General features: G+C 42.9%; 1 protein-coding gene across 1 annotated transcript in view; it reads right to left on the bottom strand.

Annotated features, from left to right (window-relative positions):
• SLC4A8 (solute carrier family 4 member 8) overlaps window positions 1–25,921 on the bottom strand; it is a 107,843-nt gene extending 81,922 nt beyond the window's left edge. Inside the window, exon 1 of the mRNA XM_034412235.3 lies at window positions 25,527–25,921. Within this exon, the coding sequence (XP_034268126.2) occupies window positions 25,527–25,571 (45 nt within the window). The 5' untranslated portion in view covers window positions 25,572–25,921. The remainder of the gene's footprint in view (window positions 1–25,526) is intronic.
• Between the last annotated feature and the right edge of the window lie 471 nt (window positions 25,922–26,392).

The following is a 26,392-nucleotide window of genomic DNA, read 5'->3' as shown; positions in this document are numbered from 1 at the left end:
AACGTGGCGAACGGCGGCAGTGATAGGTGGTGATAGGCAGCGGCAGCAACAGAATAGATCCAGGTGCCAGGAGAAAAAATCCATTGTGGGGACAGCCTCACCTACGGGAAATTTCTTCCGTAGCTTCAAGAGCTTTTGGGTAAAACGATATAGGGTTTCCTGCCAGAGCAGGGGCTTGGACTAGAAGATTTCCAATTTCCCTTCCAGCTCTGTTATTCTGTATAAAAAGCATGTTACAAGAGGCAACTGAAGATAAGTCTTAAAAGTTTAGTCAAAGCCATGCAAAATTTTTGTGGCCAAAACAAAACATTTTTTTGTTTTCTTGTTTTCCTCCCCAAAAGCTAGGTGTGTCTTATGGTCTGGAGCATCTTATGGAGCGAAAAATATGGTAATGTTCATATATTCAAGACATTTTTTCAAATGATTAAATGTTAATTCATAGAAATGCCATGGAAATATCAGATCAGGATTACATATTACTACACAGAAATAAGTCCCAGTGCGTCCAGTGGATCCCTGCCTTTTGTAAGAATCATCTACATTTTTAATCTAAGAAGAATAGAAAGATATGATGGCAAACCTTGGTGTCATTGCTACAGCTAGTCATTAAGTATATGTGCATTTTAAGAGGATTTGGCTACACTTAGAATATTCTAGTTGCAGTTCAGTATGACCTAAGAAGAAAGCAATAGAGCCTGAAGAAGAAAAAACTATGGACCTTTCACTATCAGAATTTAGTGAAAGAAGATTCTATAGATAATTTATGTCAAACTAGAGCCTTGGTAGTACAGTGGTCTAAGGCACCCTGTTATTAAGCTGGTTATTAAGACCAGCTGCCTGCAATTACTGCAGGTTCGAATCTCGCCAAGGCTCAAGGTTGACTCAGCTTTCCATCCTTTCTAAGGTAGGTAAATTGAGGACCCAGTTTGTGGGGGCCATAAGGTGACTTTGTATAAATATACAAAAGAATGAAGGCTATTGCTTAGCGCATTGTAAGCCGCCCTGAGTCTCCGGAGAAGGGCGGCATATAAATCAAATTTTTTTAAAAAATTATGTTTTCTTACTTATCCTGCTAATTTGAAAGAATTTACAGCTTCAGATAATGTCCTATTGAAGGGGTTGATTTCAAAATGTAGTAAACAAAATAATAGCAGTTATACAAACTATTTTTAACACATCGATGTTCAACAGTGTCTTTTTACAGTACTTTCTTAATTACTAAAAAAATATACTATGGAATGTATAGAAATTATCCAATAAAACATTTTAGGGATGCAAAATAATTGTGAGAAAACCCAGGATTAATGAGCATTAATTAGAGCAAAAGTAGATATTTTCAAAATGTTAGAGATAAATAAAACTTTGGAAATAATGTATTTCTGGGTAAGTTTTAGTTGTTCTGCTGCTTGGGTGTTTGTGAGGTGTCCCCTCTGGTGAAACATTGACATTTATTACTTGGTTGGGGGGGGGGGGGGTTGTTTGTTTGTTTGTTAAGGTCATGTGAAACTAAGATTTTTTTGTATTGTAATTTTTTTATATTATCCACTTTGGTTTTTGTACAGAAAGGAAAGTCCAGGCAAAATTATACAATGAAAGGTGATTTTTAAATACATGTATCTTCCATATAATAAAACAAATTATGGCACTTTAGACTAATATTTCTCAAGTATATTATTAAATATATAATGTAATTTATTATAGCAGGCTCAGCAAGACGTATTTGCTTTACAAGCAGTGTTTTCTTTTATAATTTAAAAATATAGTCTTGCTTCTAAAATTGTAGATCACCCAGCTGGCTCTACTTTCCCCTAAAGTGGGAGTAGAACTCATGGTCTTCCAATTCCTAACCTGGTCCGTTAACCAGTGCACCATACCGGTTCTGTGTTCCTCATTCCCCGTAAAAAATAACCTAGGAATCCTGGATTATAGTTATGGCAGCAATAATTATGTTTGTTGCTTTGATTAAGCAGATTTAAGAATCTATTTTGTTTAAACATTGATGAATTGAAAGCAAGGTAGATATTAGCGCTTTTTGTAAAGATATTGATAATGTTTTTTAAAAATAGCAAATATCAAAGAATAATGAGTAAAATTAATATCCAACACAAAATCCAGAGAAAAGTATACACAAATCAAAAGAAAATTTTTAAAAATAGTATCTCTGTAAAAACTGTGACTTTCTCAGTTGTAGCTGATATTTATGTAGCTTGAATATTTACATATTTTGGTGACCTGTTTGATCTAGTGCAGACCCAGATGTTTTACTGCCCCTGGGCCACATCTGGCCCTTTGGCTGTCCCTATCTGGCCAGCATGAGGTCATTCAGAAATTAGAAATTAGAAATCAAATATAAATTAGTGCGCTGCAGGAGACAAGAATAACAGAATAAGAGTTGGACCTTAGAGGTCTTCTAGTCCAACCCCCTGCTCAGGCAGAAAACCCTATAGTATTTCAGACAAATGGTTGTCCAATCTCTTCTTAAAAACTTCCAGTGTTGGAGCATTCACAACTTCTGGAGGCAAGTTGTTCCACTGATTCATTGTTCTAACTGTCAGGAAATTTTCCCATAGTTCTAGGTTAGAAGAAGCCAAGTTGGGTCTGGCTCTGTGCAGTCGCCATGCACTCCTTCAGTCAGCTGGCAGCCATGGGGCGGGGAGGGCAGGGCAAGGAGAGAAAGCACCTTTCTGCACTTGTGCAGTGTTCGCCCCTCACCTGAAGGAGCCTGGGGAGGCGGCAGCAGCAGGAACAGTCATCGTCTGAGGGGACTCAGGCTCAACCACCCACCACTTCAGTCAAAGCGCGGCCTTGCTGGTGAACAGGCAGAGTGTAGCCAGGAGCTATTGGTTCAGCCCTCCACAACAATCCCAGTTTAATCTAGTGGTTAAGGCACCAGGCTAAAAACCAGGAGACTCAGTTTTAGTCCTGTCTTAGGCCAATCACTCTCTCAGACTCTGATGTCAGGCTCCGTCGACAAGCCAATTTCTGTCACAACTAATGGATCAACACTTGGTTGATCAGAAAAGAGGAGAAGAGAAGATGATTTACATATTCAGACAAAGCACCTAATTCAGTCTAATAGGGTACTATCCAGTAGTGGGTTTCAAATCCCATTGCTACCAGTTCGCTTGTGCGTGCAGACGTCCAGGCGGGTGCTTTAGTCTCAGGCCGCCTCTAATCTGGCTCTACAGAACTGTTAACTGTATATCGAGCAGCTTAGATTTGTAGTTTATTGTATTCACGCTTAACCTCACACACAGAAATACACACAATGTCCCTCTATGTTTTTTTATACCTGTTACGCTCCTATTCCTCCTTTTATGGGCTGTATTCTTTCCCTTTTCTTCCCTATACCCGTAATGGAATTTGATTGTATTAGAAGCCTGAAATATACATTTCATAGTTCCTGAATTAAAGCATTCTTGAAAAATATCCTGCATTTTTGCTAACTCTCAAATTATTACATATACAAATATATAGAAATGTTGTACACATACAGTAGTTAACAAGCAATATTCCATTCTGAATGCCTCTGTAATTCCTTGACCATATCTCTGAACACATGTGGAAAGAGAAAAATGTTTGGTCAGTTTCTATTATGAAAAAAAAATTGCGCCCCACCCCCACGCATGCAGGGAGCCCCCCCTGCATGCCCCACACCCCCCATGCACATGTATGCGCAGACCCTCACATGCATCCTGTGCATGTGGGGGCCCACACGTGCCCCGCTCCCCACACATGCGCAGCATAGACCCGATGACCAGCTGGCAAGCAGGAGGCGCGTGTGCATGCGTGGCAGAACTGAACTGGGGCGACCGCTCGCATGCCCACAGAGAGGGCGCTGTGTGCCACCTGTGACACACATGCCATAGGTTCACCATCACAGCCCTATAGTCTTATTTCTATCAGTGGAAGATTTAGCATCTTCCTGTAATCTCTGCATTACATTGCATTGCCATCATATTTTCAGACTTTATACTATTCTCCCAGCAATAAATAAGACATAGTTCATATATAGAGAATACTGATTAATTTTTCATGTGTGGATTTTGTAGCAACACACTCTTTCTCTCTCCTCCCATGAGTGTAACCTTTCTGTGAACTGACCAAGCTGTTTCAAAATGCTGAAACTTTTCATCTTCACACAAATTAATGGAAGAAAGAAATAGTGCAGCAATAAATAGATTTTCCAATTTCAATTGACTGGTTAGCATTTCCATTCTTCTTCATAACAAACGCTGAATTTATTTCTTTGGTTTTTCATTAGTTTTCTAAAATATAAGCACACTGGAGGTTTAGAAAAAAATAATATTCCAACAACTGTCAATTTAAATTTAAATTAAGGTATCATTAAAATTAAGCCTTCTAGAAGAAGCAGCAAAAAAATCAAGTAAATATATGAATAAATTACAATTGGTCCACAATTCCACCGAAGTGTAGAATCTGGCATTGGTCATTGGGAATCTAAATTCTGCTCTGAATCAGTTTCAACTCTAGAAATGTGCTACTGTAAGGGCACCAGCAGTGCTAGAATGGACGTTGTCTTACCTGAACGTCCCTTTTCTGGGCGCTGCGTACACTATCCATGAATGGGTTAATGCTTCAGCCTTTGGCAAACAACTGAGTGTTATTTTAAGAAAAAAACAAGGGACTTCCCCTTTCCCCGCTGCCTAGCCACACCCCCAATCCCATGATACCCCAGTCTGAGCGAAGGTGTGGCGAAAAACCATCGACAAGACAAGGAGTAGCAACAACCATAACTTTATTAATAAAACAGAGTCAACATGGCTAAACTGTATATCTGCAACCACAGCCGGGCAGGAAGCCCATAGATACGGGCGGGAATGGATAGTGTACGCAGCGCCCAGAAAAGGGACGTTCAGGTAAGACAACGTCCATTTTCCTGTGCGCTGCTCCCACTATCCATGAATGGGATATACCCAAGTTTAAACCCCCTGGGCGGGGGGCTGACTGCCCGCAGAGTCCTCTCCAATCACAACCCGCTGGAGTACCCGGCGGCCAAACGCCGCCTCGGCTGAATTATAAGCGTCTATCTTGTAGTGCCAAATGAAGGGCGACAACGAAGACCAGGTCGCTGCTCTGCAAATATCGGCTACAGAAGCCTGTGTAGCCCAGGCTGCCGATGTGGCCACGCTTCTAGTTGAGTGGGGAAGGATGTTGCCTGGTAGCGGCTTGGAGTTCAGATCGTAAGCTAATGCAATGTAGGCCCTGATCCATCTGCTGACCGTGGGGACCGAGATCTTCTGGCCCATGGAAGCCGGGTTGAATGAGATCAGGAGCGCTTCTGTGTGACGGAAAGGAGCTGTTCTGTGTATGTAAGTCTGAATCGCCCGACGGACATCTAGGGTGTGCCAACGCTTCTCCCTGTGGTCTTTTGGCGACGGGCAGAAGTCCGGCAGGATAAGTTCCTGGGCTCGGTGAAACCAGGAGTTCACTTTTGGGATGAAGGCCGGGTCCAGACGGAGAACCACCGACGAATCTCTGAAAATGCAGAGGTCCTTACAAACGGAAAGAGCCGCTAACTCTGAGACTCGCCTCGCTGAGGTGATCGCTAGGAGGAAAATCACCTTGAGGGTCAAGTGTAAAACTAGGGATAGATCCCAGGTTGGGTAACGGTGCACTACAGGTGGGTGTAAGTTCGTAGCCCCGTGAAGGAACCCCCAGATAAGGGGATGATGTGAAAGAGTCTGGTATGGTGCACAGGAGATGACCGTCGATAAGGCTGCGGCCTAACGCCTTAGGGTAGCTGGGGCCAGCCCCTTGTCTAACCCTGCCTGTAGAAACAGTAAAATGTCTTGAATGGTTGCCGTGGTGGGATCCACATGGTGACTGGAACTCCAGCTGCAGAAATCCTTCCAGGATGCCTCGTAAATACGAGTTGTTGACGGGCGTCTGGCCGCCTGAATAGTGCTGACGACGCTATCAGGTAAGTTGTCCTTCTTCAGGATGACCCGCTCAAATGCCAGACAGCTAATTGGAGCCACTGAGGTTCTGGGTGATTGACCTCGCCCTGGCAAAGTACCACCTGGTGTGGCGGGATCACCCACGGTTGCTCCACCGACAGGGCCACCAGGTCGGCGAAACACGGCCTTCGAGGCCAATTTGGGGCCACCAGGAGTAGATCGGCCTTCTCTGCCAGAAGTTTCCGAACCAGGCATGGGAGCAAGGGAATTGGCGGAAACGCATATAGAAGGCCTACTGGCCACTTGCAGTGAAGGGCGTCATGATCCTCTGCCTGTGGCATCGGGTAGCGCGACATGAATCGAGGGAGCTGGGCGTTGGTTGGAGATGCAAAGAGGTCCACTACTGGTCTCCCGAACCTCGAGGCGAGCTGCCTGAAGAGGCGGGGGTGGAGCTGCCATTCCGCCTGATCTATCGTTGTTCGGCTGAGCCAGTCCGCTCTTGCGTTGGCTGACCCTGAAATGTGGTCTGCCTTGATTGAGAGTAGATGCTTTTCCGCCCACTCGAATAGGGCCTCGGATTCTAGCATAAGAGTGCGAGATCTCGTGCCTCCCTCTCTGTTCACGTGCGCCTTGGCCGAGATGTCAGGACCAGTATGTGCCGGCCCTGAACCGTGGTCTGGAAGTGGCGCAGGGCTAATCTGATCGCCCGGAGTTCCAGCAGGTTGATGCTGTTGCGTTGTTCGCTCTTGGACCACTGGCCCTGTGCCACCCAGTTGTGCAGGTACGCTCCCCACCCCCGAAGACTTGTGTCTGTGGTGAGGATCAGTCTGTCCGGGTCCAGGAATTCTGAGCCCTTGAAGAGGGAGCTGGATGTCCACCATCTGAGGGAGAGTCGCACCTTGGGGGTGAGGAGAACTTTGTGTTTCGAGTTGGCCCTCCCTGAGCATTGGAAGGGGAGTAGGAACCATTGGAGAGCCCTCGAGTGTTTGCGTGCCCACGGAACGATGCCGAAGCAGGAGACCATCTTCCCCAGGAGGCATGATAGCTGGAGGAGGGTGGCCTTCCTCCGTGTCAGGATTTGAAGGGCCAGTTGCTGGAGACTCTGGATCCTGTCTGGTGATAGGAAGACCTGACCTTTGACGGAATCTATCACTGCCCCCAGGTGGAGAATTCGAGTGGAAGGTTGAAGGTGACTTTTCTCAAGGTTGATTGTAAACCCGTGGTTTCGAAACATTTCAAGGACTAGGTGTATGTCCCTGACTGCCTGGTCGTGAGTTGACGAGAGTATCAAGATGTCATCTAAGTAGCAGAGGACTCGGACTGGGATGGCTCGAAGTCTGGCTGCCACCACCGCCACCAGTTTGGTGAAAGTGCGGGGTGCCAACGATAGTCCGAAAGGCATTGCCCGGTACTGAAAGTGCTGGCCCCCGTATTCGAACCTGAGGAACTGTCTGTGATCTGGGTGAATGGGAACGTGAAGGTAGGCCTCTCGGAGATCGACTGACTGGAGGAGGTCCCCCCATCTCACTCCCGTTAGGATTGATTGAAGCGAGTGCATTTTGAACTTGTGGTATCGTACGGACAGGTTCAGCTTTTTTAGGTTCAGAATGGCCCTCCATCCCTCCGAGTTCTTGGGGACGAGGAATAGGCTTGAATAGAATCCCGAGCCCTGGTGGGTCGGAGGTACTGTTTCTATGGCTCTGACCTCCAGCAGATGGGTCAGCTCTTGCATCATTAGGGCCTGTAGTTCGGAGGACTGTGGGACAGGGCACCGCACGAAACGATGAGGCGGCGAACCTGCAAATTCTATTGATAGTCCAAATGAGATGGTGCGCCTTACCCATGAGTCCGATGTCGACCGGGCCCATAGTTGGTGGAAGAGGAGCAGTCTTCCCCCTATGGGCCCCTCGGTCCCGGAGTCACTTCCCCCTCCTGGCGGGTTTGAAGCCTGCCCCCCGGAAGGGTCTCCTGGATTGCTGGTTCCTGCCCTGGTCCCGGGACTGTTGTCTGTCATGGGATCTGTCGCCTCCCAGGTAATTGGAGCGGTGCAAGAAGGACCCCCTGGGTCTTGAGCCAGACCAAAAGGGCTGTTGGACTGGATATGGGGAGTACCTCCGCTCGTGGCGGCGGTAGGACCATGGTAGCACCTTCCTCTTGTCCTTGTTCTCGACTAGGACTGGGTCCAGGGCTGCTCCAAAGAGATTCGGTGCCTTGTAGGGAGCTGCGGCCAGCTTCCACTTAGCCTTAAGGTCCGCTTTCCAGGGGCGTAGCCAGAACAGCCTCCTACCCATGACGGTGGAGGCTAGGGCCCTTGATGCAAACTTTGCTGAGTTTAGGGAGGCATCAGAGGCGTACTCGGTGGCTGCAATAATCTTATTGATATCTTGCTGCAGTCTGGTGTCCTCCGGAGGGAGTCTTTCTTGCATCTGGCGTAGCCAAATGAGGGCCGCTCTATTGAAAAAAGACGTGGCTGTGGATGTTCTGATTGCCCAGGCCACTGCCTGGTGTGCTTTACGGAAGGCCCACTCCGTCCTCTTCTCCTCCGCCTTAAGCCCAGCCAAGGCTTCTGTGGAGACTAGCGATGGGGATGAGAGGGCTGCGACCGGCTGGTCCACAGTCGGGAGGAATAACAGATCCTCCAGTTCCAGGGCCGAACAGTAGAGCTTCTTGTCCAGGCTACTCGGTGTAGTTTGAGAAGCCGGTTGCCCCCAGGCGTTTTGGATGACATCGGTAAACAGCTGTGGACAGGGGATGCAGTCCTTTTCCTGTTTGGATGACTTGAACAGGGCATTGTGGGGCCCCGCTGTAGAAGATGGTGCTGACTTCACCTCCCCCGGCACTCCCAGGTTGGTCGTGAGTCGCGCCTTGTGAAGGAGCGACCTAAAGAGTGCCGGTCGAAATAGCCCCATGAAGGCTGGCGTGTCTGGATTCAGCCCTTCATCTTCAGAGAACTCGACATCCTCTGGGGCCTCGTCAGCTTGATCTGACTCCTCGGAGGAGGATTCTCGTGCCAAGGGTGCGAAGGCCTTGTTTTGGACTTGTTGGTGTGACCCCTGGACCTGTGCCGGTTGAGGTGGTGGCACCGCCTGCTGCCAACTGGCTGCTAAGAAGGATGATAGAGCCGTGGAAAACATGGCTTGGAAGTCCAAATGTGATGGCGGTGGAGGCCCGCCCTGCGCTCCTGCGCACGGTGCCAGGCTGTGCGATGGACCCGCTGGTGCAGGTTGATTCCGGACAAGGGTGGGAGTTCCGTCCTGCTGGGGCCCTCTCTCTGTCAGGACCGGGGTCACCGGGGTCTGGGCCAGATCCGTCCAGGTGGCCATTGCTGCGTCTGAGTCTCTAGATGTGGAAGGAGCAGTGCTTTCTGGTCTTGGCTCCCTGGTGGATGACATAGCCAGCGCCTTTTGGGCCTTGGCGCACTGCCTCTCGAGCGCCTGATGGCGTCTTTGAGCGTCCCTGTCCTAGAAGGTCAGCCCCTCCCCAGATTTGGACTTCCGGGTGGAACTTTCAGACCGCTTCCGGGAACTGCTTTTAGTTGATTTAGCCCCCTTGTGTGGGCTCAATTCCAGCTCTGGGTCTGAGGAGAAGGGGGAGTCAGACATGGCGAGTTGTTGGGGGCAAGACCACCCCTTTCCCCTCGTGGCTTCTGGCGAGGGCGAGATTGCTCTGCTCCGTAAATCGAGTAAAGGCAGCTGAGAGCCCGAAGGTCTCACCAGCTAACCCTTATTGCAAAGGCACCACACTAGAATGGGGGCGCAGCTGAGCCTCTAGGAGCTGGTAGGTGGAATTTGGTCCAAAATGGCGGCCCACATGGTCTTCAAGATGGCGGGCACCACGTGGTGCGAGGCTCGGGTGCCTTTGCAAGTGACGGTCTTATGTTGGAGGCCCGAGGGTCCAGCCAGCTGCCGTGCTTTCTTGCCGCTCGAAAAGGGGGCTTTTCTGTAGCGTAGCGGCATTTGGCAGGGCTAGCCGGGCAAACCGTGGCTGCACTCTGCCTTGTTCGGCGCGATCGGCATGGATCGAGCCGATCGCTCTCCTCTTCGCCCCGCACAGCAGCTGTGTCTGCTCCGAGCAAGGCTTGGCGCTTTCAGCGAATTTGAAAGTGGCGCCGGTAGGGAGAGTAAAAAGCGCTGCGTGGGCAGCTCGACTTTCCGAACCCGATGCCCAGCTGATCAGCGCTGCTGCTGCAAGCGGCGGCGAGAACGAAGACAAGGAACTAAAAGAAACCCCAGGGAAAGGAAATATTCAAAAATAAAGTAAAGACCTAAGCGTCCCTGAGGAGGGAAGTAGAAAAACCACAACTAAACGAGGGAACAAATACCTTAAGACAGGAGCTCCCGAGGAACACTTCAGCGTTTGCCAACAACTGAGCGAAGACTGGGGTATCATGGGATTGGGGGCGTGGCTAGACAGCGGGGAAAGGGGAAGTCCTTTGTTTTTTTCTTAAAATAACATTCAGTTGTTTGCCAAAGGCTGAAGCATTAACCCATTCATGGATAGTGGGAGCAGCACACAGGAAAAAAGACCCAATATAAGCTACAATTCTTCAATGCATTTCACAATTCTATAAAACTCTGTAGAAAAATACAATTTGCTTATATTTATTAAATGACACAGGTTGCAGTATGTCTCATTTAAAGCTTGTGATGTAGTGCAGAATTGTTACTGGCTGTAAAAAGTCCTAGGATGGTAAACAAGCAGGGGAGAAACTAAAGTATCATCAAGGAATAATTAATTGATATTACCCTTTTGCATTTCAGGAAAAGGAACTATTCCTCTCTTCATCATCATCAAAACTTTTCAAAATGAAAGGAACATTGGAGGATGATTAAGTCAAGTTTAGACATTATAAAAGCTCCCAACCAACACATGGGTTTAAGTCCAAAGCTTTTTGCATCAACTTCCCCAAATTCTTTGGTTAGATTTGGAAGTTCATTTTGCACAATCCTCGTCTGTTTGAAATCAAAGATATTTTTTTCTTTGCTTTTCTATTTAGTTATTTTACTGCAGCTTGCATATTAGTCAGTTCTCACTGGTTTACATCCAGCAATAGACATTGAAACAAAATGGTAATAATCCAAATAACATAATCCTCTTATAGTGACCCATGAGGGGGGACAACTAGGTTGATCCCCAAAGAGACACCTTTTTGAGATTCCTTTTTAAAATATTTTTATTGAAAATTTTGATTTTAATAGTAAAAGCAAATACAAACTAAACTCAGAAAAAGAGAGAAAGAAAGAATAAAAGGTTCAAGGAGGAAAAAAGAGAAATATTTAAAGAAGTGACTTCCAATCTTCTTCACAAGTATAAACAAACTGATTACGGTAAGTCTCTTAACCTCTCTAAAGTTAAGATAAATGCCTCTTTTTTCCATTACCCATTTCCTATCTATATGTAAATTCATACCTCATTTTCAGTCATGGCATCAGCAAAAAAAGGATTACCAGAGCTTTATAGAAGTATATCTTATTTTAACACTGGTCAAACAAACCAACCTTAAATTCCTTCTTTTTCTTTCTAATAATCTTCACCTTTAATTCATTCAGACATTGTGATAAGATTATTTTGATCTCCATTTTTTTCCTATCCCAAAGATTTCTTCAAGGCTTTAGCAAACCACTTTGTAAATCCAATAAAAAGTTCTTGCTTATCGCTAGAATAAAACTATTGCCCACGTTTCCTCTTATAAGAAATACCTCAATCTTTCTCTCAAAAATGCTGTGAATTATCATGCCTGTTAAGAGCAAATTAATTATTTGCCAACACAATGAACCCAAAGCACAAGTGCCAAGAGTAGAAGCACAGGCAGGAAAGATGAGGTAGAAACATATGATCGTGTATGAAGTCCAAATATATATTCAGTAGTGAAACAGATACTATCTTCCACCTGCTCTCAGCTCAGTCATGCATTTCACCACCTACTGGTTCTCTGTCACTGTAAGGACGGAAGCATCATAAATAAGAATGACTAAGTGTTAGGAAGAGGGAGCCAACTTATTTCTTTCTCCCTTGTCCAATCTGCAACCTTGAATTCACTTTTTTCAATGGTGCGGCTACAAATGTGGAATGTAGTTGGAAACCAAGTTGTCAGTTTATGCTTTATTTTAAAAAAACATATCCTAGCCTTGTGCAGAAAGCAGATTATATGACATTTTTCATAGCATATAGAGCTGCATTGTCATATACTATGGTTGAGATGATGTTGAAGATACAGGGAACTTGACATGGGGGCTGGAACACGATTCCAGAGATTGTGTAAACTATAAACAGAAAAATACAAGAAAAAGAAAAAGGAGAGTATGAAAAAAAAAAAGAAGGGAAAGAAAAAAAGAAGTAACTTTTTCCATTTTCCAATAGGTTAAAAGAATTTCAATATCATCTCTAAATAAAACATAATCTCTCATCTCCCCATAGCTCTACTCTCAGGTGATGAAAACAAAGTTCAAATGCTATGTCAATCAATCTTTCTCAGCAAAAGCCCAGTAAGAGCAACCACATACAATTATTTTAAACCTGGTCAAACAAGTTTATGTTACAAGGTTAATGTTATAAACCTTCCCTGTGATTTTAAAATTATTCTTTATACTCAGCACCCTTTTGCTACATTATTTTTAAAAAATCATTTATTTCAAAAACGTTTAAAATCAAATCTATGTCATTATCTTTTAAGGAGGTATAAATTCATCTGATGAATACAGGAAAACCTTGCCAGTCTAAAGACTCTCAATCTTACTAATACACAAAATTTAAAAATTTAAAATCCAACAAAGCGATTAAGATGTAGGGTCAATCAAGTTTAATGTCCATAAAGATTTTGTGAGAGTGGTCTTAATTTAACCCTAATTCTCAGTTACTTCACTCATAAGCTGACTAAAAAATGGTCTACTTAGGAGAAGCAACTGTCCAGAATCATGCGGGTCATCTCAACAAACTCTCCTTTGTTTCAAAGAAATTATACTGGCCTGGATCCTGCACCCATCCATGATAACCTTTGCAAAATCTGTCTTGCTAGTTAGCAGAAACCAGCAAGATATCAATTAGTCATGGCACTTACAAGGTAAAGGTAAAGGTTCCCCTTGCACATATGTGCTAGTCGTTACTGACTCTAGGGGGCAGTGTTCATCTCCGTTTCAAAGCCGAAGAACCAGCACTGTCCGAAGACATCTCCATGGTCATGTGGCCGGCATGACTAAATGCCAAAGGCGCACGGAACGCTGTTACCTTCCCACTAAAGGTGGTCCCTATTTTTCTACTTGCATTTTTTAGGTGCTTTCAAACTGCTAGGTTGGCAGAAGATGGCACTTATAGGAGATATCAAAACTGCACAATTTTGTGTAATAATTAAGGCGCTGGACTAAAAATGGGAACCCATGAGTTCTAGCCTCCTGTTAAGCATGAAAACCAGCTTCATGGTTTTAAGTAGTTTTCTCCAAGCTCAACTAACTTCACAGGATGATTGTGGTGCTTACTATCATCCTTGTTTAGCTGCTGAATTACTAGTATTTTTTTATCTTTTACAAAGGACATTTGCAAAGAGTATGTAAAAGTTAGGATTCCATCATGTTCCAGGCTGAGGTCATACAAGGAATTTTTTATATATCTATCTGGGAGAAGCATTTTGACATGATATAAAACCAAGATATCTGCTGGAAAAAAAAATCTGTCAGTTCCCCTTCTCCTTCCACTTTATATTACAAATAATATATTTTAATTCAGAAAAGAGCAGTTCTGCATAATTAAGTCTACTATGCAGTATTAATTTTACCAGTATACTTCAGAGATATTGATATCAGAAGGCTTCTAGGAATATAAACAATGTGAAGGAAGGTATTCATATGAAATATATTAATATTTATTTTCCACCATGAATGGCTTCAAATGTTTGCAGTTTGCAGATCTATGCTCTTTTTATCACAGTAGAACCTATTTAATTCAAGAGGACTTCCAGACATAACTATAATTGTGACATAAAGGACAGGGAAGGGTTTCAGTAGTTAGAGAGGCTGCCATTCAAATGCCTACATTCAAAATAGAACTTGCAGAGAATTTTGTTGAAGGTGGCCGGTGTCCTGATTTGTTCCTGTTACCTATAAAACCTGATGAACTTTCACATTTTTCTGAAACTGAATCCAGTTAAGAATAGATGTTATTGGGTCATCAGTCTAGCCCAACTCCCAATGATCATTTCCATCTTGGCATGGCCAGCCACTTTCCAAGTTAGTCCAGTGGTAAGCAGGTAGGCTACTTTAGGCCAAATTGGTCTTGCCGCTGATTTTATGTGGTATGTTAAAAATGGCCATGCGTGGAAAGAGACAGGGCCAGGCTGAGGTGGCTGGGTCCAGAGATAGCTTTTCTGCCTCGTGTGGTCCCCATTCATACCTCAGTCAACAGCCAATCATTCTGAGGAGAAGGTAAAATAAACTTTTTGCAGTCTTTACCCAAAAAGAAACTATAGCCCAACCTACCAAAAACGTAACTGTAAAAGACAGACTAGAAATAAAAGTTAAAATAAGCAAAAAATAGTAAGAGAACACCTGTCTGATCTTGATGAATGCAAATCACCAGGACCTGATCGATTACAGCCCAGAGTTCTAAAGGAGCTGGCAGATGTCATCTCAGAACCACTGTACCACATCTTTCAAAAATCCTGGAGCACTGGGAAACTACCAGAGCACATCAGAGCTGATGTGGTTTCCATCTTCAAAAAAGTGGGGGAAAACAGACCCAGGAAACTACAGACCAATCAACCTAACATCAGTACCTGGGAAGATACTTGAAAAGATAATAAAAAACAGACCTGCCAACTTCTAGAAATGAGTAAAGTATAACTAGCAATCAGCATGTGTTTGTTAAAAACAGATCATGCCAAACCAATCTTATTTCATTCTTCAACATAATGACTAAATTAGTACACCAGCAAAATACTGTGGACATAATATACTTAGACTTCAGCAAAGCATTTGACAGTAGACCACAACCTAAGCTAGAAAAAAGTGGGATAGATAGCATCACCATCAGATGGATTTGTAACTGGCTGACAAACCATACTCAACGAGTAGTCCTTAATGGGTCTATGTCTACATGGAGGGAAGTAAGCAGTGGGGTACCACAAGGTTCCGTCTTAGGCCCAGTAAAATTCAATATCTTCATAAACGACTGAGATGAGGGAATAGAAGGGGAACTTACCAATTTTGCGGATGATACTAAGCTGGCATGAATAGCTAACACCCTAGATCAGTGATGGCTAACCTTTTTGCCATCGCGTGCCAAAAGCTGGAGGAGTGCAGGATAGTTGTGTGCGCACGTGCCCAAACCCATAATTCTATGTGCCCTGCCCCCCCCGCGCATGCCACCCCCCCATGCTCCCCCCGCTTTTGGCATGTGATTGCATCGTGGGCCCGGTAGGCCTGTTTTTTGCCCTGCCCAGGCTCCAGAGGCTTTCTAGGAGAAATTTTCTGTCAGTGAGAACAATCAACCAATGGAACAGCTTGCCTTCAGATGTTGTGGGAGCTTCATCACTGGAGGCTTTCAAGAAGAGATTAGACTGCCATCTGTCAGAAATGGTGTAGGGTCTCCTGCTTGGGCGGGGGTTGGACTAGATGACCTACAAGGTTCCTTCGAACTCTGTTAATCTATCTCTTAATCTATCTCTTTAAAAAAATAATCAAATGATGCCTTCTCCATTGCTTTGTTTTAATACCCATATTTCTGATGAAATAAAAAAGTAGATAAATATTATTTACTTCAATTAATGTAACATTTATACTTACTGAGAATTTACTGCTGAAAATTTCAATCCCTTTTTTTTTTGTATTTTGTTTTTCTAGAACAAATTAGTTTAGAGAAAATGTGATTTCAGCATGTTTCCCAAATTGTTCTAATCATGGAAGAGTTGGAATACATTTATTACTGACCATCTGAACATCTGCTCAGGATATTACATCAAAAAACTCAGGATATCATAACACTAGAACTCAGGATGTTAACACACAGCCCATTACCCAGGTCATTAAAACACAAAAGACTAATGGGCACACATCAAGGACCTCACCCACACAGGATGTTACGAAACATCTGACTAATCTGCAAACATCAACTCCATCAACCAATCGAGATGTAACAACACAGGCAACCAACCTGATCACAGCAACAAAGCCAGCACCCCACACCTCCCCACCAGTATTTATAGAGAGACAGCAGCTCCAATCACGCTTTCCTCGCACAAGCATGAAGCCGAAGACACCAGCCTGAAGATGATGAGCAGGACCTCATCGAAACATCACCAAGATACTCTCAATCTTACCCAGGAAAAGACCCGAAGACACCAAAACTAAAAAAATAAAGGGAACACAAGCAGAAGACATCCAAGATCTGAATGAATGAAATAGCCTCATTAAATACTTTGTTCTTTACATACAGTAGTTTATACACTGCTCAAACACCTAAAGGGAACACAAAACTAGAGTCCTCCTGTTTCCCTTGTTGCACTACTAAGAGTCTTTCTCCAAACGCCTGTGTTATGAGATATTCTCCCGTGGTGTGAAGGTTTCTGTTGTGCAGCCTGCAATTTTCATTGCCAGCACCAATTTATACAGTCCTGAGTACTTTAAGGTCATTGCCACTAAGATGTAGGAAGGGAAATGCCAAAATTGTATATTCTGCTTGGGAGGATGGAAAGATACTGGACGAAAAGATTGCAGGATGGCTTCTCCAACATTCCTCCTGTGATTGACAGCATAAATCATTCTCTGACCTCTGCTTCATCCTTCACCAAATATCATCTGATTACTGGTAGCTGCAAATGCAAGTTATGACTCACTTGTCTGGTACTATTTCAGATAATCTCAACATCTATTGAGGAGACATCACGTTATAACTGCAGAGGAAAATTCATTTTAACTATTATCTGGTGCAGATATCACAATGTTGCATTTAGTCCAACCTGTTGCTAATTACCAGTAGTTAATTATTTGAGCATAATTTGATATATTCTGATTTTCTACATATGTTGAGTACTTCAGAGGTGTAGCTCAGCACTACTGTGGTAATCTCAGCTGTTAATGCAAAACCTTAATTGCATTAAAAATTGTTTTGAATTAGAATGTCAAAAAATGCACTTGTTTTGAAAATTGTCTCCTAGGAAATAAGATGTCCTGAGGTAGTGTTCTTGCGCTTGCAAATGAGATAAGGCATCCCAAAGATTCTGCCCCAAATTGGTGCCCCCCCTTTAATTGGTCATACTGCATGTTTCTGCAAAAAACATTGCATCAAGACTCCAAAAATCATCTTGTCTCTCTCCATCATCTGTATCTTCCAGGTTCCTCAATCTCATTCACCTTCCTTTTATCTTGCTTTACACATGCTTTATCATCCATTTGTTACACAACTTTGGGATACCAATTACTTCAATAGCACCATTTTCATTTTAAATAGCATCACACTAGAGAAAATAGATTTGTCTCTCAGAAGAAGTGTTTGTATTTCTTTGGACATATTTAAACAATAATTTTTATGGGGTTCTAACCCTTCAGTAAGAATTGAATTCATGGACCATTGCACTCTAGATGACTATATACAGTGCATTTGATTTAGGAGCTCTCCAGGCCCGGCTGCTTAACAGTGTTGCAGAAAAGGATATATAGAATTTACTGGACATATAGTCCACCTTCCATTAAACTTTCAGAGCAGAGATATAGCTATATCATAATGTCATATCCCCATGTGTTTGGGAATAGCAGTATAAATTGAAATTGGCCATATGTTGCCTCCTGGTGGTCAATATAAATAAAGATACACATGATATATATATAATGTAAAGATAGAGAAGTTGCTCCCACCCATACTTGGGAGGCGGGGGGGAAGCATGTAAAACCTTCTATCTGGAGAGATGACATAATGTAATATCTGTATCTCTTTCCTCTAGGATTAAGAGAAGGTAGGCAGTATACCCCATTCTGAGATGTTTACACTAGGTAAATATTATATTACATTGTTTTCAAGATGCTCACAATTCAGTTACTTGATGGTTTGCTACAGATTCTTTCCAAATATTGATGTCAAATGAACAGATTGTAGTTTCCTAAAGCTTTTCTCCTTTTTGAAGAAAAGGTCAATATTTGCTCTTCTTCAGTTATCTAGCACTTATTCACTCCTGTAAATATGTATTCCTTGACCATGTTTCTATGTATTTCAGTGATGGCGAACTATTTGGGCTCACCATGTCAAAAATAACTTGACTTTGCTGGTGTACCACCACCATTACCCTCCCAAACAAAATAGGAACAATTATTTACATGTTCATTTATTATTTTACAAAATACAGTCCAATCATGTGGGATGCCATATATTATATAAAGAAACATCAAATCATTTCAAACATGAAACATGGATAAAACTCATTTTCGAAGAGTCCAGATGTTATGCAAAAGCATACCGCATTCTTGCACAGGCTCCAAAAATCATGCAAAAACAGAGTGTGCTTTTAAGAATAGCTGTCATCAGGTGCTTGGAGTGTCACACCAAATATTGCGCCATGTCATCTTTGACACACATCATAGGTTCACCACCGTGGATTTATTCAGGATTTCATCTTTCTCACAACCATGTTGTCATGGTTCCAAGTAATGCCCCCAACCAATTCAAGACTCTGAGTCCTTTGCTTCCTCAATAATCCTGTTTATTGGGTACATCATATCGGCACAGTCAGGTGTAAAACCAACACTGAGTAATTCCTTTGTTTTTGGTATAATTAAATAATAGTTACTGTCCCCCCCACCCTTGTATCACAGGTCACGATAGCCAACCAAGCAGGTGATGAACTTCTCAGCACTCCCTCCTGCCGTTGCCAGGGCACACTGATTTGGCCTTGGTTCTCAGGAGCCTTATCATTGTTATGTCTGGCATATTGGAGGAAAGCATTCTACATTCCATAAATCCCCCTCCACCCACCCAAGTATGGAAACTAAGAAACAAAGCAAGAAATATATGGCTTCAGCTAGAGTCATTTAGAGAGTTGACACATATCCCAGGATAATGTTGCAGCATCCAATCTGGGTCGGTCACAGGACCAGAGGTTTAGAGATTTTGTCATCTTTCATCTTTCGCCTTAATTCTGGTCTTCTTGTTGGGACAGATTCTTTTTGTTGGAGATACTAAAATAGGAACTTAGTACCTCAATCTTTACTTTCCAACTTGTTGACATTGTGTCATCTTCACTGAGCAGCTGGGACATAAAATTCTTTTTCTTTTATTTTGAACTTAGAAGCTTTTATATATATATATATATATATATATATATATATATATATATATATATATATATATATCTTAGCATCTTTTGCAAACTTCAGATTATTTTGAGCTTTAGCTTCTCAGACACTTTTTTTTTTTAAATACAATTCTGGATTAACTGTTTGTACTCTTGGAGATCTCTCATCTTGCCTCCTCCTAAATGTGTCAGTTTTGTTTTTTTATTTTCATTCAGCTTTTTCTATAGCTGTGGTAAATTCTTTTGCTATGCTCCATTTTTATTTCTCAATGGAATTGTTTGCATTTGGGCTTTTAGCATTTTCCTTTTTAAGAATTCCCACTATCATGAACTCTTTCTCTCATTAGTTTTTCCTGCAATAAAACCCTTCTCTAACTTTATTTAAAGTCGAAAGTGAGAGTTAATATATTGTTGTTCTAGATCAGGAATAAACTGCTGTTCCCTGGGTTTCTGCTTGCTTTTGTTCCAAAGAATGCATGCAGCAAAGTCTAGTATGTCAGGAGCTACAACTATAAAATTGTAAAATTGGGATGGCTTCTTTTACACAAACCCATACAGATATGTTCCTCCCATCTACTCTTGACATCGATTGTTCTATAGATTCTACCCAATAAAGGCATTTATACCTCCACTTTTTCATGGATAACCTGACTTTTTTTTTTTTTGCTTTGAAACATCTGCTCTCCATGTAAGCTATTGTAATTTATCCACAAATTTGAAAAAGGTTCACTATACTTTCTCCTCCAAAAATAAGGTGAATGTTTATTTTTCACTGAATCCCATTGTATGAAGCAGAGGCAAAAAAATGAAGAACCCTCCCTCTCCAGAAAACTATGCAAATGAAGACAATACATTAGAGGTGGTCAGCAGTATTAAACAGATGTTCAGAGTGCATAGGAGCACAAATATAGAACCCATCTGCATTTCTTTAAAGCAACTGAGTACCCATTCCTAAGAAAAAGACATGGCTGCTTTAAAGAATTTAAAGCATCTTTTCAGAATTGGTACACAAATCACCAGTCTTTGATGAAGTTCCAGAACTGTATTTTACAATGTAATAAATCACTGAAGTATCTGGGGTAACACTGGACAGGTCACTAAACTGTCAACAACATCTGGGGGGGAAACAGTTGCAAAAGTGAAAAGCTGCAACAATTTACTAAACAGACTGGCTGGAACATCCTGGGGTGCTGATGCTAACACTCTACGAACAATGGCTTTGGTATATTCCACAGGGGGATATTGTGCCAGCCCGTGGCTCAAAGCACCCACACCCAAATGATCGATGACCAACTCTACCAGACAATGTGTATCATCTCTGGCACATTACTTCCCATTCCTGATTATTAGTACTTAACAATATCATATTGCCCCACATTAGAAGACAACAAGCTCTCATTCGGCTGTGGTCAAGGATGCTGAACAACAAGGCCCTTCCAGGACAATGCATAGTTCATCACAAGATTGAAATCCCATAGGCCAACATGGAAAACAGTTGTTTACTTAACATCTACCCAGTTTAACCCCAAGAATGCCTGGAGAGAGGAATGGTCCAAGGTACTTGGACCTTGGTACCTCTACCAAGCCACCTGGGTTTGGCCTGTCTTGCTATGTCTAGATGAAACTGGACAGTTAGGTGTGATACTGGAAGAAGCGCCTCTGCCCTGTATCAGTGGGGATGGAAAGTTTCTACTTGTTGAGATTGTGGTGCTGATACCACAAACTATTAAACATATTGTGCAAGATTGCTCACGACATGCATTTTCTGGTTCCCTAGAAGTTCTGCACAAAGCAACGCCAGAGGCGATTGTCTGGATAGCAGATTTAGACATTCAGTTATGAGGCCACTGACATACACCCCTAGATGTTTTGTATATAATTACATGGATTGTGTGTATAAGTTTACTTCTGTCATGTTCTCATCATATGCTAAATGATAAGAATTGAATCTAAAGTATTGTACAGCCCTATAATAGTGGCATTACATAAATATTGATCAGATACACCGGGACTGTTGCCAAACAAATACTAGTTTTCTCCTCACCTACCCACATAATCACCAACTACTACCTACTTGCTGCAAACATTAATGTTTTTTTCAACCTAAAACAGATGTTCCCTAGTATCTTGAGAAGGATGGAAATCTATATTTTGCTTTTCCCCTGCCCCCCTTTCTTAATTTCTGTTCCCTTGTATTTTATCTTCCATTGAGATTTAATAAAATCTTATTTTAAAAAGATCCAGCATCTAACCAAAAATATTTTGCACCTGTACCAAAAGACAGCCCATCAAGGTCCATGTATAGAAGCTAACAAGAATCCTATTTCATTCATTCTGGCAGTAATCCAGGGTAAATGGCAGCACATTGTTCTGTTTTTCTGTATCTTGTTACCAATTTTTCAATAATCTAAACTTTCTGTTTTGCTTTGTTGTACTTTGTTGCCTAACTTTTCTTTTTCCTCACTACAATTGGAAGAACTCAATTCATTTTTCTCACTTTTTTGCTAAATGTAACATTGAGATGATGAATGACTCTTGCCATTCATTATCTTTTATTATTTCCCTGAAATCTGGGGGGGGAAATGATTCTACTTTATTTATTTCATACAACTTGCAACTGGCAACTTGGTTAAAAACTCTCTTGTATTTTTACTATTGAAGTGCCTCTATTTGCTCTACAAAATAAAGCAGATCTACAATAGAGTGTTATACTGCCTACAGATGGGATAAAAACCTGCAATAAATAAACAGATGTTAGTGTCTTTAGTTTAGCTCTTGAAAAAGATTTTTTGGATATAGTGTATTATCCTGAATATTTTGAAATGTTACATGGGGAACTGGAGAAGGCAAATGGGAAGAGCTAGAAAAAAAGCAGACTTGTAACTAGGGCACTGATGGTGGGCTTTTGACTTGACGACAGCTGCAAAAGGCTGCCTCTTAAATCTTAATTTTGCTATTGCATTGAAAGATATGGAACAGGAAATCAGATCAGGCAGCAGAAGTATAGGTGTTATCCAGTGGTGGATTTCAAACATTTTTACTACTGGTTATGTGGGCGTGGCTTGGTGGGCGTGCCATAGCTGGGGAGGGTGTGGCTTGGTGGGTGTGGCAGGGGAACGATACTGTAAAATCCCCATTTTCTCCCGATCAGCTGGGATTTGGGAGGCAAAGAATAGATGGGGGCAGGGCCAGTCAGAATTTTTACTACCGGTTCTCCGATCTACTCAAAATTTCTGCTCCTGGTTTTCCAGAACTGTTCAGAACCTGCTGAAACCCACCTTTGGTGTTATTGTTAATCAGATCAGGCAGTAGAAGTATAGGTGTTATTCCCCTTCTGTGGGGAAGAAAAGGATTTTCTTTCAGACAAAAGAAGGGAAGGGTTTGGTAAGAAATTTATTTATTATCAATATTTATATCCCTCTTCATGTGTTAAAAAAATGAAGACACTTCATAATCATAATTAAATGCACCCTTAGTTCACACAGAGAGCTAGGAAAAGCAAAGTTAGTTTATAAAATGGATATTCAGAATGAAAACTAATTTGAGAAATCCAGAAGGTTCTTTATAATTTGCCAAAATTGTTTGAATGGAAGTTAATGAGATGTAGGAAGGAAATTCATATATTATTTGGAATTATTAGGAGGAAATTATGTGGTGCTGGCATCACCTGTCATACTTGGTAGCCTGGTACAACTGACTTGTACCAGGCTCTCATTTGCCTTCTGTAACTGATACTGCAGTGATAAATAAAAGCAGAGTCATAGTCTGGTGTTTCGTTCTCTTGTCTTTTCTTTTGGTATTATAGTCTACAGTGAAGAAAAAAAAAACCTTGCTTGTCACATCTAATTCATCATTGAGTTTCCAATAGTAGCCAGGCCTGTTACACTAGGGAAATTGCAAGTGAATGTGAAGTCAATATATTCTCCTGCTGTTTTCATCTTTGTTCCTATTTCAGATGCCGCTTGCAACTGAACATGGAAATTCCATTTTGTCATTATGCCTGAAAAGAGTGCTTTCTATGGGTGGAACTAGAATGAAGAAGATAGAAAGAAATTTGGGTAAGGAAATAAAGATCAGAGTGAGGAAGTTTCATGACAAGCAGGATGTATAACATGCCCACACTGAAAAGACTCTTGCTACCCCAATCGTTTCTCAGCCCCTTACCCACATTTCAAATGGGAACCATAGACATCTTCAAGATGGCCTAGTTGTCAGGATGAATATGACAAGAACTATTATACTGAACTATTATACTATACTAAATTATACTGTCCGCTTAACACTTAAACAGCAATAGCACATAGACTTATATACCACTCCATAGCGCTCTACGGCACTCTCTGAGTGGTTTACAATGTCAGCATATGTCCCCCCCCCCAACAATCTGGATCCTCATTTTACCAACTTCAGAAGGATGGAAGGCTGAGTCAACTTTGAGCCGGTCAGGATCGAACTCCAGACTGTGGGGCAGAGTTAGCCTGCAATACTGCATTCTAACCATTGCACCACATGGCTCCTTATTGCTTAAACCAAAAGCAGAAGAGATGGTCAAATATACTTGCAGTGACTCATAAGAAAACTTTTTAAGAATATAAAATCAAAGCACCCTCCTCCCTCTGTTCCCAGCCAGTTGAAACATGCTCTTGTTTTTGTATTTACTTGATAAGCCTTGTATGGGACTGTACTATATGTATCAAAGGAAGTTAACTGAATAAGGTAAAAGGAACAATAAAATAAAAACTGAGTTCCTTGGCAAAGCTTTTGGGAAGTTTACTTGTACCAATGTTATTATCACTAAATATTCTAGAAGCTGCTAACTCAAGATTACAAATTAGAAAATTTTCTAAACTGACCTCACTGTCATATATGTGTGTTAATCCAATTGTATTTTAATAAAAACAAAGCACCTCCATAGTCCGAGATAAATGGCTTGGTCACTGTTAATTTTTAACTCCTCCACTGAATACAAACTCTTCAAATTTTCTATATCTTTTCCTTCCCATTACCATATAGACAGTCCACACTGCAAAAAAAAAAAAAAAAAAAATCACTCAAGAGCCTCATTTGGAAAAAATAATAATAAAAATAAAATAAATATAATAATAATAATAATAATAATAATAATAATAATAAATATAATAATAATAATAATAATAAATATAATAATAATAATAATAATAATAATAATAATAATAATAATAATAATAATAAAAAAGCTCTGCAGAGATACATTTGTGAAGGGTAGTTGCCCAGGTGAATCCCAACAGGTGAGTGTGCTGCATCAGCTGAGTTGCAAGTTGCATATTATAAACCTCTTTGCATCTTTTACACCCCATCGGTTCGGATAAACCAGTGGGGGGGGGGGAGATACAGCCTGTTTTCCGATGCTGTCTAGCCTCCTTTTTTAAAAAAAAAGCTGTTTATAATACCGTGCAGGTTGTGGGAGAGTTGGTGAAAATGGGGCCTCGGGATCCTGAAAGCTACATCTGCGCGGCTCCTAAACCCATAATAATCTGCAGGAGAAAAGACAGGAGAAAAGAAACTGTAGAGATGGTTCCTAGACGCAGACGACCGGTGCAGTCTAAAGCAGAATACTCCTCCGAACTATTTTTGAATTCTCTTCCGATAGAAGCCTTGGTAGCACAGTGGTCTAAAGCACCCTGTTATTAACACAGCTGCCTGCGATTACTGCAGGTTCGAATCTTACCAGGCTCAAGGTTGACTCAGCCTTCCATCCTTTCTAAGGTAGGTTAAATGAGGACCCAGTTTGTGGGGGCAATAAACTGACTTTGTATGAATATACAAAAGTATGAAGGCTATTGCTTAACGCATTGTAAGCCGCCATGAGTCTCCGGAGAAAGGCGGCATATAAATCAAATTTAAAAAAAAAAAAAATATGCCAGGCTTCCTTCGGCACAGCCGGTTTCCTACAGTATCCGCGCTTAGCCCCACTTCCAGGGAAAGGAGGAAGCAGCAGCCGATGCATTCTAGGGGTGCATCTCCATTCCCATCCGCTCAATTCAATCAAACTGGGGTGGTTGTGGTGGAGGAAGGCAGCCACGCGATCGTCCTTCTCTGCCCCCCTCCCCGCCCCCGCCATAGGCAAGACTGCCGCAGTAAGCCGCTTGCTTCCACCCAAATGGAAAGAAGCCGCTTCCTTCCACCCGGCAAAACCCAAATAAAAGCCCCAAAGGCCGGCGGCGGCGGCGTGAGAGACCCCTCAGCCGCGCGAAGGTGACCTTGCAAGAATCCGCGACCCGCACTCACTGCACGCCCATCTTCCCCCTCCGCTGCCGCATCCGTCCTCCTCCTCCCGGAGACCTGCCAGCGCTCACCTGGTAGCGGAGGAGGCAGTCGGGCTCGTTACTCTCGGCAGGCATGGCTGGCTGGCTGGCAGGTTGGCTAGTTGGTTGGCTGGCTGGCGCCGGGCGAGCAGGTGGCTCCGTTCGGCCGGCGATTTCTCCACTCGGACCCTCTGAGAAGCGGCGGAGGAGCGACGGCCAACCGCTGGAGTCACGGGCGCTCGCAGCCCGCCGCGCTCCTCGGCTCCATCTCTCCTCCGACCCCGGCGAGCAACCAATCCCGGCCCAGAGGCGTCAGGCTCCTGGGATGGAGAGGCTGGAGGCGTGGATGGAAAGAGCCCGGGTGGATGCTGCGAGGGGCGGAGGGCGAGGAGAGGGCTGCGAATGACGAGGGGACGCGGGAGAGTCAAGGGGAAAAAAAAAAAAACGCTACAGCATTGCTATGGGTGGGTCGGTGGGGGGGGGGGAAGGGAGGGAGGCGCCAAAGAGGGAGGGGCGCAAGGTAAGGCGAGGAGAGCGGGGGAGGGGCGAACGGCATGAAGCAAAGGAGGGGGGAATATGGAGGGTGGGAGCCAGCTGAGAGGAGGAGGGTTGGGTGAGGTGAGGTGAGGTGAGGTGAGGGAGCGCGGGATAGAGGCGGGAAAGGAGCTGGAGAAGGCTGGCCTTGGCCCTCAGGTGGCAGAGTGGACAGAAGATGAAGCAGAATTAGGAAGAAAGGGATGAGGACTAAAGAAAGTCCTAAATTTTGTATTTCGGAAGACAGGCGTCCCTGTATATACCCACCCCCAGCATGACATACAGAACCTGGTCTGAGGGAACACGGAAATGAGGGAAGCATAAAAATCAGGGGTGAAATCCAGCAGGTTCTAACAGGTTCTGGAGAACCGGTAGTGGAAATT

This window comes from Pantherophis guttatus, chromosome 2 (genome assembly GCF_059756535.1).
Source record: "Pantherophis guttatus breed Tessera chromosome 2, ASM5975653v1, whole genome shotgun sequence".
NCBI lineage: Eukaryota > Metazoa > Chordata > Lepidosauria > Squamata > Colubridae > Pantherophis > Pantherophis guttatus.
This window is presented reverse-complemented; position numbering and strand designations above follow the sequence as displayed.